The sequence below is a fragment of the Rhinoraja longicauda genome, chromosome 8 (genome assembly GCF_053455715.1).
Source record: "Rhinoraja longicauda isolate Sanriku21f chromosome 8, sRhiLon1.1, whole genome shotgun sequence".
Classification (NCBI taxonomy): Eukaryota; Metazoa; Chordata; class Chondrichthyes; order Rajiformes; family Arhynchobatidae; genus Rhinoraja; species Rhinoraja longicauda.
Genome location: NC_135960.1, coordinates 46623401 through 46638770, shown reverse-complemented (window position 1 = coordinate 46638770; position 15370 = coordinate 46623401). Strand labels below are relative to the sequence as shown.

At 43.2% G+C, this 15370-nt stretch overlaps 1 protein-coding gene across 3 annotated transcripts in view; it reads left to right on the top strand.

Annotated features, from left to right (window-relative positions):
* The window catches only part of c8h7orf57 (chromosome 8 C7orf57 homolog), a 55135-nt gene extending 42443 nt beyond the window's left edge, over positions 1-12692 (top strand). For all 3 annotated transcript variants that reach the window (XM_078404512.1, XM_078404510.1, XM_078404509.1), the window contains exon 10: positions 12386-12692. In XM_078404512.1, the coding sequence (XP_078260638.1) occupies positions 12386-12446 (61 nt within the window). In that variant the 3' untranslated portion in view covers positions 12447-12692. The remainder of the gene's footprint in view (positions 1-12385) is intronic.
* Positions 12693-15370: the final 2678 nt, after the last annotated feature.

Here is a 15370-nt window from a genome sequence, read left to right as displayed (position 1 = left end):
AAAGATTGGTAGGTGTATGGAACGAGCTGCCTGACGAGGTAGTTGAGGCAGGTACTATCACTACGTTTAAGAAACATTTAGACAGGTATAGGATAAGTTTAGATGGACATGGGCCAAACGCAGTCAGGTGGGATTAGTGTAGATGGGACATATTAGTAGATGTAGGCGTTGGGCCGAAGAGCCTGTTTCCACACTGTATCACTACAATATGCATGCAGAGACAAAAAAAATAATTCAAAATGTAAATATTTCAATGTGAATGTTGACTGTTTACCATTTTTAAACAAATCAGTGTAACATTGGCACATTTACCAGAACGGAATAATTAAATTCTTACTTGCAGCAGCACAACAGGTTTGTAAACACAGTACTCAATAGATAATATAAAAAACAAACAAAAAAAAGTTCAATAAGCAAAAAACCCAATATTGTGCAAAAACAAGACAAAGTCCAGTCCCTCATGCAACCCAGGCAGTTCGTAGTTCGGAGTTTAGTTGGGGTTCGTAGTTGGGGTTGGGGTTCAACAGCATGATGGTTTTGGGAAGAAGCTTTTCCAGAACCTGGATGTTAGTTTACAGACTTCTTCCCGATGGCAGGAATGTCTTTTTGAGACAGCACCTCCTCTAGATCCCTATGATGGTGGGGTTGACAGTACCAATGATGAACCAGGCAATCTTCAACATTTTTTGTAATCTCCTTCATTCCTTTGCATTCGAGTTGCCAAACCTGGCCAGATGTCATTTGAATCGACAGACAAAGAAACCCATGTTAAAATGCCAAGGCATGGGATCAGGCCATGGCCTGGCGGTGTGGCAATGTCTTGAGCCAAGAACCTCAGTGCCAGCAACAATTTTGAGTGAAATTCCAGGTTGAGACTTATAGTAGCGATTGGAGTTTAAAATGGATTAAAAATTCTTTTGCTTTGATAGAAGAATCTTTTTTTAGTCAATGTCTACTTGTCCAGATTGTGCAAATTTCTGAAGGGATTTCCTCATTCCAGAAGTGAATGGACAGATGGTTGCCACATGTTGACAGTATTTAGCAGGGCATGGCGCTTTGAGGCATCTTCAGTTAAAATGTTGTGGACACTTAAAGGACCTGATTTCTATATTCTTCAACAGCAGTAGACTTTGGTGTCTGGGCGGTACTTCCCTAGCATGTAAGATGGTGTTAGTATACAGGGTGATCGATGGTCGGCATGGACTCGATGGGCCAAAGGGCCTGTTTTTACCCTGTATCTCTAAAGTCTAGTCTAATGCAAGAACAAATGGAAAGGCCACTTATTCAACTTTCATTACTTATATCTTGCACTGTGCGTTTTTAATTTCTCATTGATGTAATACCTCAACTGCTTAATGGTAATTTTCATTCCACTAAAGGAATTTAACCTCTATTTAGATATTCATGTAATTATTTTTATGCAAATTCAAAAATTGCTGTGCAAATTCTAATCACACGCACAATATAATTATATCCCAGCCAAATTAGAGTCATAAAATCATAGTCAGAGAGTAGTAGAATCATACAGCATGTGGCCCTTCAACCTAACTCATCCATGCCAATCAAGATGCCCCATCTTTGCAAGTCCCACCTGCCTGCACTTGGCCCATATCCTTCTAAATCTTTCCTTTCCATGTACCTGTCCAAATGTCCTTTAAATGTTGTTATATTACCTGCCTCAATTACTTCCTCTAGCAGCTCATTCTGTATACTGTGAAAAATTTGTGTGAAATACTGTGTGAACGCTATACTGTGCATTCTGTGTGCAAAAGTTGTTCCTCCCGTATCTATTAAACCATTGCCCTCTCGCTTTAAACCTCTGCCCTCTGGCTCTTCATTCCCATACCCTGGGTAAAAGAGTCTGTGCATTCATCTATCAATTCCCCTCATGATTTTATACACCTCATAAGATTATTCCTTAGCCTCCTTTGCGTCAACAAATAAACATAGAAACATAGAAACATAGAAAATAGGAGGAGGCCTTTTGGCCCTTCGAGCCGATTCATTGTAATCATGGCTGATCATCCACAATCAGTAACCTGTGCCTTCCTTCTCCCCATATTCCACAAGCCCCTAGAGCTCCATCTAATTCTCTTTTAAATTCATCCAGTGAATTGGCCTCCACTGCCTTCTGTGGCAGAGAATTCCACAAATTCACAACTCTGGGTGAAAAACTTTCTTCTCACCTCAGTTTTAAATGGCCTCTCCTTTATTCTTAGACTGCATCTATCTTGTCCAGTCCTTTTATAATTTTATACGTCTCCATAAGATCCCCTCTCATCCTTCTAAACTCCAGTGAATCCAAGCCCAGTCTTCCCAATCTTTCCTCATATGACAGTCCCTCCATCCCAGGGATTAACCTTGTGAACCTACGCTGCACTGCCTCAACAGCAAGGACGTCCTTCCTCAAATTAGGAGACCAAAACTGCACACAATACTCCAGGTGTGGTCTCACCAGGGCCCTATACAGCTGCAGAAAGACCTCTTTGCTCCTATACTCAAATCCTCTCGTTATGAAGGCCAACATGCAATTAGCATTCTTCACTGCCTGCTGTAGCTGCACGCTTACTTTCAGTGACTGGTGTACAAGGACACCAAGGTCTCGTTACACTTCCCCTTTACCTAATCTGACACCATTGAGATAATAATCTGCCTCCTTGTTTTTGCCACCAAAATGGATAACCTCACATTTATCTACATTATACTGCATCTGCCATGCATCTCACTCAATCTGTCTAAGTCACCCTGCAACCTCCTAACATCCTCTTCGCAGTTCACACTGCCACCCAGCTTTGTGTCATCTGCAAACTTGCTAGTGTTACATGTAATTCCATCACCCAAATCATTAACATATATTGTAAATAGTTGAGGCCCCAACACCAAGCCTTGCGGCACTCCACTCGCCACTGCCTGCCATTCTGAAAAGGACCCATTTATTCCTGCTGTTTGCTTCCCATCTGCCAACCAATTCTCTATCCATATCAATACCCTATAAATGCTACCTTCTGTTGTCCTTTGAAAATTGCCCAATCCTCTGGTTTCCCGCTACTCTTTGCTATGTTATACATCTTTTCTTTTAGTTTAATTCCATCTCTAACTTCGCTTGTCAGCCATGGTTGCCTCTTACTCCCCTTAGAATCTTTCTTCCTCTTTGGAATGAAATGATCCTGCATCTTCTGGATTATGCCCAGAAATTCCTGCCATTGCTGTTCCACTGTCATTCCTGCTAGGATCCTTTTCCATTCGACCTTGGCCAGCTCCTCTCTCATGCCTTCATAGTCCCCTTTGTTCAACTGCAACACTGACATTCCTGGTTTAACCTTCTCTCTCTCAAATTGCAGATTAAAACTAATCATATTATGGTCACTACCTGCAAGCGGTTCCTTTACCTTGAGTTCCCTTATTAAATCTGGTTCATGGACAACACTAAATCCAGAATTGCCTTCTCTCTGGTAGGCTCTAGTACAAGCTGCTCGAAGAATCCATCTCGAAAGGCACTCTACAAACTCCCTTTCTTGGGGTCCAGAACCAACCTGATTTTGCCAGTCTACCTGCAAATTGAAATCCCCCATAACCACAGTGGCATTACCTTTGTTACATGCCAGTATTAACTCCTGCTGCAACTTACACCCTATATCCGTGCTACTGTTTGGGGGCCTGTAGATAACTCCCATTAGCATCTTCTTACCTTGACAATTCCTCAACTCTATCCACAGTGACTCTACATCGTCAGTCCCTAAGTCACCCTTCGCAAGGGACTAAATTTCATCCCTCACCAACAGAGCTACCCCACCTCCTCTGCCCATCTGCCTGTCCCTTCGATAGGACATATAATCCTAAATATTCAGTTCCCAGTCCTGATCCTTCTGCAGCCACGTCTCTGTAATCCCCACAATGTCATATCTACCAATTTCTAACAGCCTCCAGCTCATCCACTTTACTTCTTATATTTTGCGCATTCATGTATAGTACTTTTAATCCTTTGCTCATCTCACCTTTCACATCGATTCCTATTACACTTGGCCGTTCTCTCCTATTCCTTCGTGAGCTTTCTGTCCCGTTAATTCTGGGGTCTTTCTTAACTTTTCCAATACTCTCTTTCCCTTTAACTCCATCCTTGTCTATCCCATTTGAAACACCCCCCCACTATTTAATTTAAAAGCACCCGTGTAACAGTGGCAAACCTGCCTGCCAGAATGCTGGTCCCCCGCCTGTTGAGGTTCAACCCGTCCCTTTTGTACAATCCACCCTTACCCCAAAACAGAACCCAATGGTCTCAGAATCTAAATCCCTGCCCCCTGCACCAGCTACTCAGCCATACATTCAGATTCCGTATCTCCCTGTTCCTGCCCTCACCAGCACGAGGAACTGGAAGCAAACCAGAGATAACTACCCTGGAGGTCCTGTACGTCACTTTCCAATTCCCAGTGGCAGATCCCAAATTACCAATTCCCAGAAAGAGTCGTCAACACAACCACATCCCCTTCCCCATTTAGCTGTCCCTTTGCCCCATGCTATCAAATAATGCTTTCATTCCAAAACCTGGCATTCATTATCCATTATGGATACATTTGCCACTTGTCTTTCAGTGGTGTCACTTTTATTTTAAAAAGAGACACAATTAAATTCATAACCAAAGAAATATGTCTAAACTAAGAATGCTCATACATTACAGAAACAAGCAAGATGTAAAATTTGTTCCCTCAAACAGCAAGAACCTATTGCAACATATAAGAAACATTTAGACAGGTACATGGATAGGACAGGTTTAGAGGGATATGGGCCAAACGCAGGCAGGTGGGACTGGTGTAGATGGGACATGTTGGTTGGTGTGGGCAAGTTGGGCTGAAGGGCCTGTTTTCCACGCAGTATGACTATGAATCTATGACTATAAACCCATGGAAAGGACACTTACTCAGCATTGAGAAGGAATTTCTTTAGTCAGAGGGTGATGAATCCATGGAATTAATTGCCATTGATGGCTGTGGAGGCCAAGTCAATGGATATTTTTAAGGTGGAGATTGCCAGATTAGGAAGGATGTCAGGGGTTATGGGGTGAAGGCAGGAAAATGAGGTGAGAGGGAAAGATAGATCAGCCATGACTGAATGGCAGAGTACACTTGATGGGCCAAATTGCCTAATTCTACTCCTAGATCTAATGAGCTTTCATTGCTTATATTTTTAGAGCATTTGCGCTGTGTATTTTTAGAGCATGATTAGATTTCGCATTAACCCAATATCTCAACTGCCTATTGGTAATTTCCATTCCACTAACTGCATTAAACCTCAATTTAGATTTTCATGTCATTATTTTTATGCAAGTTAAAGAAATTCTTAATGAATCTTAGAAACAAATGATTTTTTTTTTAGACTTTTTTTTTTATCAGCACCAAGCCCCCTAACACTGAAATGTGTAGGAAGGAACTACAGATGCTGGTTCATACCGAAGATAGACACAAAATGGTAGAGTAACTCTGTGGATCAGGCAGCATCCCTGGAGAAAAATAATTGGTGACGATTTGGGTCGGAACCCATCTTCAGACTGGACTTCAGATTGGCTGTCATAAATGCATCTAATATCCACCAACGGTGAAAGAAAATTTCTGTTCAGTGACAGGTGTTCGCGCTGATTGTGTACCCTAAACTAGACCCAGTGTTCCAGGCAGTGCTTGTCCCACAGTGACTCAGTTTGGTGAATTCATTGTCACTCAGCCTTCTTGGATACTGAGCATTGAAAATGAGGAGGCTTTAGAGATTAAGAATGATAGAAATATGATTGGGTGGCACAGTGGCGCAGCGGTAGTGTTGCTGCCTTACAGCACCAGACACTTGGGTTCGATCCTGCCTACAGGTGCTGTCTGTAAGGAGTTTGTACGTTCTCCCTGTGGCCGCCTGGGATTTCTCCTGGTGCTCCGGTTTCCTCCCACATTCCAAAGATGTGCGGGTTTGTAGGTTAATTGGCTTCTGTAAATTGTCTCTGGTGTGTAGGATAGAACAAGTGTACAGGTGGTTGTTGGTTGGCGCAGACTTTGTGGGCCGAAGGGCCTGTTTCCATGCTTTATCTCTAAACTCTGAACTGATAAACTTAGAAGCACCTCAGAACCAGTAGATCAACCAGTTTGATGGTAATTTCCTCAGATTGCAATTACATTTTGCAACCTTCGATGTGGAGCATTTGCATCTGAATCAAGATGCCCAAACATCCCCAGGAATTAATATCGCCTGTAATTGACTCTGCAATGCAGCTGGAGTCAGCATGAAGAAAGCATTTGTTCCCCATGTCAGTAGTAGTAATCCTTAGGCAAATTGTGGGGTAGGAGGAGTTGGTAGTGAGGGTGAGAGGTGTAGTTGATCATGGTCATCTTTGTTCCAGAAAAAGATTTTTCAAGAGATATTAAAAGGCATTAAACCTGCCCTGAGCAGTGGCTACAGGAACGGGTAAAGAATCCTGCTGAAGCTGACCTACTGAGATACTCCAGCACTTTTTGTTTGTAAACCAGCATCTGCAGTTCCTTGTGTCTACAAAAGGGCAAGTTCCATTAGGTTTTAGTATCAGTACTGCTGTATTTTTTTGCTTTAAAAAAAAAAAATAACAACAAAGGTTGTCAATTGTGCTGGTGCCTTTGAAGATCTAAAAAAATGTATTTGACTTTATCTTGTTGAAGGTAACAAATAGCTAGCTCAAATGATACATGGTCGCCTATTAGCACAGTGCTTGTTCTTCAGGCTCTGCTAAGTGCTTAGACATCTTTTGATGTCGAAGGAGTTGGGAGAGGAGCTGATAGTTTGGCAGTTGTCCTGTCATTTGTGTAGGGGATGTACCTCAGTAAATAATATGCCATTATCTTATCTGCACTGGGACAAGTTAACATGCTGCCAGAACCACCGAGTTACTCCAACACTTTATGCCTATCTTTAGCAAGGTGAAGAGCTAGTTTTAAACCAGCAGCTTCACAGTATTCAATGTCACTCGCATAAAGAGCGAGTGAAGAAAGAGAGTGGCAGGCAGTGCAAGTATATGAGAGAGGGTGGTGGGGACACTGACACACAAAAAAAATTAAGTTCTTGGGCATGTATCATATTTGTGTGATGGTCTGGGCCGCTCCACAACTCTCAGCATGGCCCCTCTCAGTTTCAAATCCACGCTGAAAACTGATTTCATACCCACCCAGACCTCTAAGTAATTGAACAAAACCAGTTGTTGGTCTTAATTACAAGACATCTGTTTAGTCTCTTTAATCAAATTATTTTAAATTCCTGGAGACGCTGACTGTACAAGCTGGAATCTTCAGCAAAAATATGGAAATGCAGGGAACAAAGGGATACAGATCACAAGCAGGCAAAGGAGAATTTGCATCAGGTTCAGCACAGACATTATGGGCTGAAAGGCCTGTTTCTGTGCTGTATTGTCCTAACTATCTATTCTATCTAAAACAAGCAGCATGTGTGGAGGGAATGGACAGACAATGTTTCAGGTCATGGTCCTACTCCATATGGTGCTCCTTCTGAAGTGGCGTCCCAATCCGAAACGCTGTCTGGCTGCGGCCATTCTCTCCACAGAAACTGCCTGACCCACTGAGTTCCTCCAGCACTTTGTGTTTGGTTTTCAATTCCTCTTTGACTCGTTCTCTCTGAGATAATGGTACCTTGCTAATTTGCTCATTACTGCTGCCTGGGTCACTCCAGTAATCATACCTGATTAAAACCCACTTGGGCTTGCTGATTCCACACCGAGATTGTCCTGGAACAAGATTTGCGAGGATTTTCTATGGCAGAACTGCTGGGAAATCTCAGCAAGTCTGTGCCTCACCGAGGGATCCCATGTGGTGACAGACAGCAGGAAAAAGCTGATGCATTCAGCTCCAAATCTTTCAGGATATCTACAGGAGTTCCATGAGATAGAAAGTTTAGGAGCATCTCTGGAGAAGAATAGATGACATTTCGGGTTGGAACCCTTGTTCAGACCGATTCAGTCATCCAGTGTTTAGTTTAGTTTTTAGTTTAGTTTAGAGATACAGTGCGGAAACAGACCCTTCGGCCCACCGAGGCTACGCTGACCAGCGATCCCTGCACATTGACACTATTTACACACACGAGGGACAATTTATACATACACCAAACCAATTAACCTACAAACCTGTAATGATCTGGATGTCAACGTACAGGGCATGATCAGCAAGTTTGCAGATAACACAAAGTTAGGGGGGGTGGTGAATAGCGAGGAAGGGATCTGCAAGCTGCAGGAAGGTATAGATGAGATGGTCAGATGGGCGGAGCAGTGGCAGATGGAATTTAATCCTGAAAAGTGCGAGGTGATGCACTTTGGCAGGAATAACTTGGAGAGGGAGTACACCATGAATGGAAGGACCCTAGGGAAGACAGGGGTACAGAGGGACCTTGGAGTGCAGGTACACAAGTCCTTGAAGACAGCAGGACAGGTGGACAGGGTGGTCAAAAAGGCATATGGGGTACTGGCCTTCATTAGCCGGGGCATCGAATATAAAAGTAGGGGGGTAATGATGGAATTGTACAGAACACTGGTGAGGCCACAGCTGGAGTATTGTGTACAGTTCTGGTCACCACATTATAGAAAGGATGTGATAGCTTTGGAGAGGGTGCAGAGGAGATTCACCAGGATGCTGCCAGGGATGAAGGGCCTCGGCTATGAGGAGAGACTGAGCATACTGGGGTTGTTTTCCCTGGAGCAGAGAAGGCTGAGAGGGGACATGATCGAGGTGTACAAGATCATGAGGGGCATAGATAAGGTAGATGGCGGGGAACTTCTTCCACTGGTGGAAGGTTCAACAATGAGGGGACATAGATACAGGGTAAGGGGAGGGAGGTTTCGGGGGGATGTGAGAAAGAACTTTTTCACCCAGAGGGTGGTTGGAGTCTGGAACTCACTGCCTGGGGTGGTGGTGGAGGCGGGAACACTCACAACGTTTAAGAGGCATTTGGATGGGCACTTGAAATGCTACAACATTCAGGGCTACGGTCCAAATGCGGGAAAATGGGATTAAAATTAGACTGTGTTTGGTAACGGGCGGCACGGACGCGATGGGCCGAAGGGCCTTTTTCTGTGCTGTAGGACTCTATGACTCTATGACTCTATGACTCTATCTTTGGAGTGTGGGAGGAAAGCGAAGATCTCGGAGAAAACCCACGCGGTCACTGGGAGAACGCACAAACTCCATACAGACAGCACCCGTAGTCGGGATCGAACCTGGGTCTCCGGCACTGCAAGCACTGTAAGACAGCAACTGTACTGCTGCGCCACCGTGCCGCAAACATCATCATAGTGTGGACCTTTACCATTGTATGTTTGTTTAGCGCATGCAATGCAATGTGCCTCGTATTCCCCAGAGGCTTCCACTCCAGATATTGAACAGGGTTGAGTGCAATGAAAATTACTTCCCACCATTGTGCTAAATCCTATAAAATCATAACAGATTAGAAGCAGCACAGTGGCACAGCGGATGAGTTGCTGCCTTACAGCGCCTGAGACCTGGGTTCGATCCTGACTACAGATGCTGTCTGTATGGAGTTTGTGCGTTCTTCCTGTGACCTGCGTGGGTTTTCTTCAGGTGCTCTGGTCTCCTCCCACATTCCAAAGATATACAGGTTTGTAGGTTAATTGGCTTCGGTAAAAATAGTAAATTTCCCCTCGTGTGTAGGATAGTGCTAGTAGTACGGGGTGATTGCTGGACTCTGTGGGCCGAAGTGCTTGTTTCCACGCTGTATCACTAAACAAAACTAAACATCAGGCAACTCAAAACTCAGTGCCCACAGTCGAGGTGCGGTTTGCCATCAGCTGCAGAGAACCCTGCATTGCACCACAGTCTATCCCTGTGGTGTAGCATTTTCCTGGTTCAGGCAACAGCATCGAGTCAGGGGACTAAGCACAGTTCAATGAGAAGCAGCATGCCAAGAGCAGCATCCTGATTTTCTTAAACACGAGGTGCCGGTCTAATGATGCTACAACATCTGATCATGTTCAGGCTAACAGCAAGAGCAACTGGCAATAGACAGGACTGAGAAAGCCACAATCAACAGATCATAAGTTCATAAGACATAAGAGCAGAATTAGGCCATTCAACCCATCGAGTCTGCTCGATTCAATCATGGCTGATTTATCTTTTCCTCTATAACCCCAATCTCCTGCCTTCGTCACATAACACCCGACACCCTTACTAATCAAGAACCTGTCACTCTCTGGTTTAAAAATATGCAAAGACTTGGCCTCCACCGCCATCTGTGACAATGCAAGCCATAGATTCACCACCCTCTGGCTTTGCCCTCTGGTCTTAGACTCTCCCACTACTGGAAATCCAAGTTCTGCAAAATTCTGTCACATGAATGCAGTAGACAATTAAACAACTAAACAGGAGAGAGCTCCGCAAAACTGTAACATACTACACCAACTTACAACATAGAACCAACTGTACAGCACACTGTATAATGTCTGTGTAACAAAACGTGCCCTGCTCATTTCCTTTAAACTTTGACCCTCTCACCTTAAAGCTCTGCCCTCTCGCCTTTGACATTTCCACCTGGGGAAAAAGGTCCCAACCGTCTACCCTATCTATGCCTCTCATAATTTTATATACTTTCCTCAGGATATCTTCATTGAGATCAAGACAGTAATTCATAAGGCATAGGAATAGAATCAGGCCGTTCGGCCCATCGAGTCTGCTCCACTATATGAGCATAGCTGATCAATTTTTCCCACTCAACCCCATTCTCCTGCCTTCTCCCCATAACCTTTGATGCCCTTACTAATCAAAAACCTATCAATCTCCGCTTCAAACATACCCAATGATTCAGTCTCCACCGGCATCTGTTCAACTTGAATATGTTCATGAGGTGCCTTGACTACCTTGCAAACTATGCATCCATAAATGAGCAATATAAAAAGGTATGGATTAGCTGCATAGAAACATAGAAAATAAGTGCAGAAGTAGGCCATTCGGCCCATCGAGCCAGCACCGACATTCAATATGATCATGGCTGATCATCCAGAATCCGTACCCCGTTCCTGCTTTCTCCCCATATCTCTTGATTCCATTAGCCCTAAGAGCTACTCTCTCTTGATAACATCCAGTGAATTGGCCTCCACTGCCTTCTGTGGCAGAGAATTCCACAGATTCAAAACTCTCTGGGTGAAAATGTTATTCCTCATCTCAATCCTAAATGTGCTACCCCTTATTCTTAAACTGTGACACCTGGTTCTGGACTCCCCCAACATCGGAAACATTTATTCTGCATCTAGTCTGTCCAAACCCTTAATAATTTTCCATGTTTCTATAAGATCCCCTCTCATCCTTCTAAATTCCAGTGAATATAAGCCCAGTAGATCATGTGTCAGTCCCACCATCCCGGGAATTAACCTGGTGCACCTACGCTGCACTCCCGCAATAGCAAGAATGTCCTTCCTCAAACTAGGAGCCCAAAACTGCACACAATACTCCAGGTGTTGTCTCACCAGGGCACTGTACAACTGCAGTAGGACCTCCTTGCTCCTATACTCAAATCCTCTCGCTATGAAGACCAGCATGCCATTTGCTATTATCACTGCTTGCTGCACCTGCATGCTTACTTTCAGTGACTGATGTACAAGGATACCCAGGTCTCATTGCACTTCCCTTTTTCCTAATCTGGCACCATTCAGATAATAATCTGCCTTCTTGTTCTTGCCATCAAAGTGGATAACACATTTATCCACATTATACTGCATCTGCCATGCATCTGCCCACCCACCCAATCTATCCAAGTCACCCTGCAGCTGCATAGCATTCTCATCGCAGCTCACACTGCCACCCAGCTTTGTGTCATCCACAAACTTGGAAATGTCACATTTAATTCCCTCGTCTAAATCGTTAATATATATTGTAAATAACTGGGGTCCCAGCACTGAGCCTTGCGGCACCCCACTAGTCACTGCCTGCCATTCTGAAAATGACCCGTTAATTCCTACTCTTAGCTTCCTGTCTGCCAACCAGTTCTCTATCCATGTCAATACCCTACCCCCAATACCATGTGCTCTAATTTTGCACACTAATCTCTTGTGTGGGGCCTTGTCAAAAACTTTTTGAAAGTCCAGTTACACCACATCCACTGGCTCTCCCTTATCCACTGGAGATCCACTGGCTCTCCCTTATCCATTCTACTTGTTACATTTTGCACACTAATCTCTTGTGTGTGGAATCTACTAACTTTGGTTTTCCTTGGGGAAGGTGGGGTAGGTGGGCAGAGGGAGTAGAATGAAATCCAGGCCTGATAGGCTTGGGAGCACTAGATATGAAACTAGCTTTGTAGAAATATTAATTTATGGTAAACCATTCACTGTCAACAATCAGTCTAATAATATTTTGTTCTTGCATCCTAGGCTTAAAGATCTTCCAGGGAATGTGGAGAACCGTTTGCAGTCAGAAATTGCTCTTGCCTGAAAAGTGGCAGACTGATGGGAGATAATCAGTAAATTAATATAAAAGTATCGCATGTTTTTGAAACATCGTTGTCATCTGATGGATACTCCAAATAACTGAATATTACACAAACATAAATAATTAATTTAAGTTCTAGTCGCTGATTTAATATCAGCTACATTTTTGAGTTGAATATATTAATTCAAATAAATACAACATTTTTATTGCATTGTTTAACATTTAATTAAAGTATGATTATTTTGTGGAGAGCGTTCAAACATTGAAGTTTAATTCAGTAATAAAACAAATTAATTGTACAAAATGAAATATGGATTTTGATCTTGAATTTGACTTGCGTTAAAAGGCAGTAAGTTTCGGTCAATATTTTGTCATCGGGGTTTTTTGCGAAACAGGAATATTGGCATAAAAGCTTTAACATATGGAAGAAATGGTATTTTAAATGTCATACACAAAGAACAGCACAGTACCGGACAGGCCCTTCAGCCCAAAATATTCGTGCTGAACATGGTGGCATGTTAAACTAATCTCCTGCATATGATCCATATCCCTCCATTCCCAGAATTTCCACGTATCTACCAAAAAGCCTCTAAAACGCCACTCTCGTATCTGCCTCCACCACCACCCCTGGCAGCACGTTCCAGGCCCCCACCACCCTTAATAAACAAGGTTTAATATAGATGGAAGAACATTTTAAACTAATATGGATGTCTCCTTAATAAACAAGGTTTAATATAGATGGAAGAACATTTTAAACTAATATAGATGTCTCCTTAATAAACAAGGTTTAATATAGATGGAAGAACATTTTAAACTCTAACGTTGCTGTAATATTTAAGGGAACATTTAATTAATAAGGTGTATTCTCCAAAAGATTAAATGACCTCAATGTTCTTTAGACATTAGAGATACAGCACAGAATCTGGCCCGTCTGCCCACCAAGTCCGCACTGACCAGCAATCACAACTACACTAGCACTAACCAACACGCTAGTTTTTTTACCAAAGCCAATTTTCAATTTTTTACCAAAGCCAATTAACCTACAACCTGTATGTCTTTGGAGTGTGGGAGGAAACCAGAGCACCCAGAGAAAACACACCAGGGAGAACGTACAAATTCTGTACAGACAACCCCCATAGTCAGGATCGAACTCGGGCCATTGTTGCTATAAGGCAACAACTCTACTGCTGCACCACTGTACTGCTTCTATTTTGAGGCCGTCCAGTTTTTAGTAAGATATCCTCCTACCCTTCCATCATTTACTCACCGAATGTTGGAGGTCATTGAATTTCTAGCAGGATTTGTACTATTGAAGAGGAGCCCCAGGAATCTATCTGCAAAATCCTAATCTTCAGGAATAGGAACGCTTCGGGAAGAAACCATTACTTCCTCCCAAATCTCAAGGCCATTGGAGTCACATTGTCTTCTCCAGTCACCCTGTGCATCCCCCAAAGCAATATCCCCAGGCAGCACAGGTATTGGGTTCAGGTTTAGGTTTATTATTGTCACGTATACCAAGGTACAGTGAAAATCTTTGTTTTGCCTGCTATCCAATCAAATCCAAAGACGTACAGGTTTGTAGGTTAATTGGCTGGGCAAATGTTTTTAAAAAATTGTCCCTAGTGTGTGTAGGATAGTGTTAATGTGTGGGGATCGCTGGGCGACGGGCCTGTTTCCGCGCTGTATCTCTACACCTAAAAAAAAATCAGATAATACAGTACGCGAGTACAATCAAGCCAAACAAGTCCAACATGTAGAGTGAAGAAAAAGGTGGAGAGTGCAGAATATAGCTCTCAACATTATTGTGCACCATTCCAGAAACAAAGTCAAATGTCTACAATGAGGTAGGTTGGAGAATTGGACAGTACCCTGTCTTATTGAAGGAACATTCAGAAGCCTAATAATAAAGGGGAAGAAGCTGTATTTGAGTCTGGTGGTGCGAGTTTTCAAGCTTCATCTTCTTCCTGCTGGGAGAGCAGAAAAGAAGGAATTCCCAGGGGTGGAAAAGGTCTTTGAATATGTTAGCTGCATTCCCAAGAAGTCTGGTCTGTTTGATCGCACACGGGCTGGTCTGGTCATCAAACATTGAGCCTTGTCAGAGTAATGTTGGCTGGACACTTCAGTCAGCAGACCGTGTTTACAATCTGTGGTGAAAAGGCAGGAGTCACTGGCAGTGGTGGGAGGGGAATCGTTGGCAGAGCATTGGGTTTAACGTTATCTTTTGTGCAATGAGCCCGCACAGCCATAAGCTGCTTGGTATTTAAACCATGGCAGCAGAGTGGTGCCGCGGGTGGAGCCGTTGCCTCACAGTGCTAGAGATCCGGGTTCGATCCTGACTATGGGTGCTGTCCGTGTGGAGTTTGCACGTTCTCCCTTTGACCACGTGGGCTTCCACCGGGTACTTTGGTTTCCTCCAACATCCCAAAGATGTACCGGTTTGCTGGTACATTGGCCCCCTGTAACATTGCCCCTATTGGGTAGGGAGTGGATGAGAAAGTGGGATAACATAAAACTAGTGTAAACGGGTAATCGATGGTCAGTGTGGACTCGATGGGCTGGTGACTTTCTGTGCTGTATTTTTCATTCATTCACAATCTTGTTTCCCTCTTTCATTTCCTTGCTTTTCCCCTTTGCTAATTTAACAACAATATTGGCCAAAGAATAACCTTTGCATCAATGATTTTTGAATGATTCATTCTTCTAAGTTATCATCATTCTGCAAGTACCTCCAGTGCTGCTCAACTGGTGAGGAATATTTCAAGCCTAATTAGATTTCTCACCGTAATAGGCCCCTCAACTATTCAATTCACATAAACAATGAGAGAATGTTTTAAATAAGTAATCATGTCAATATATATTATTTTTAATTATAATTATAATCACATCACCTTCAAAAGAAAAATATGCTTTTTTTCATATGTATAATT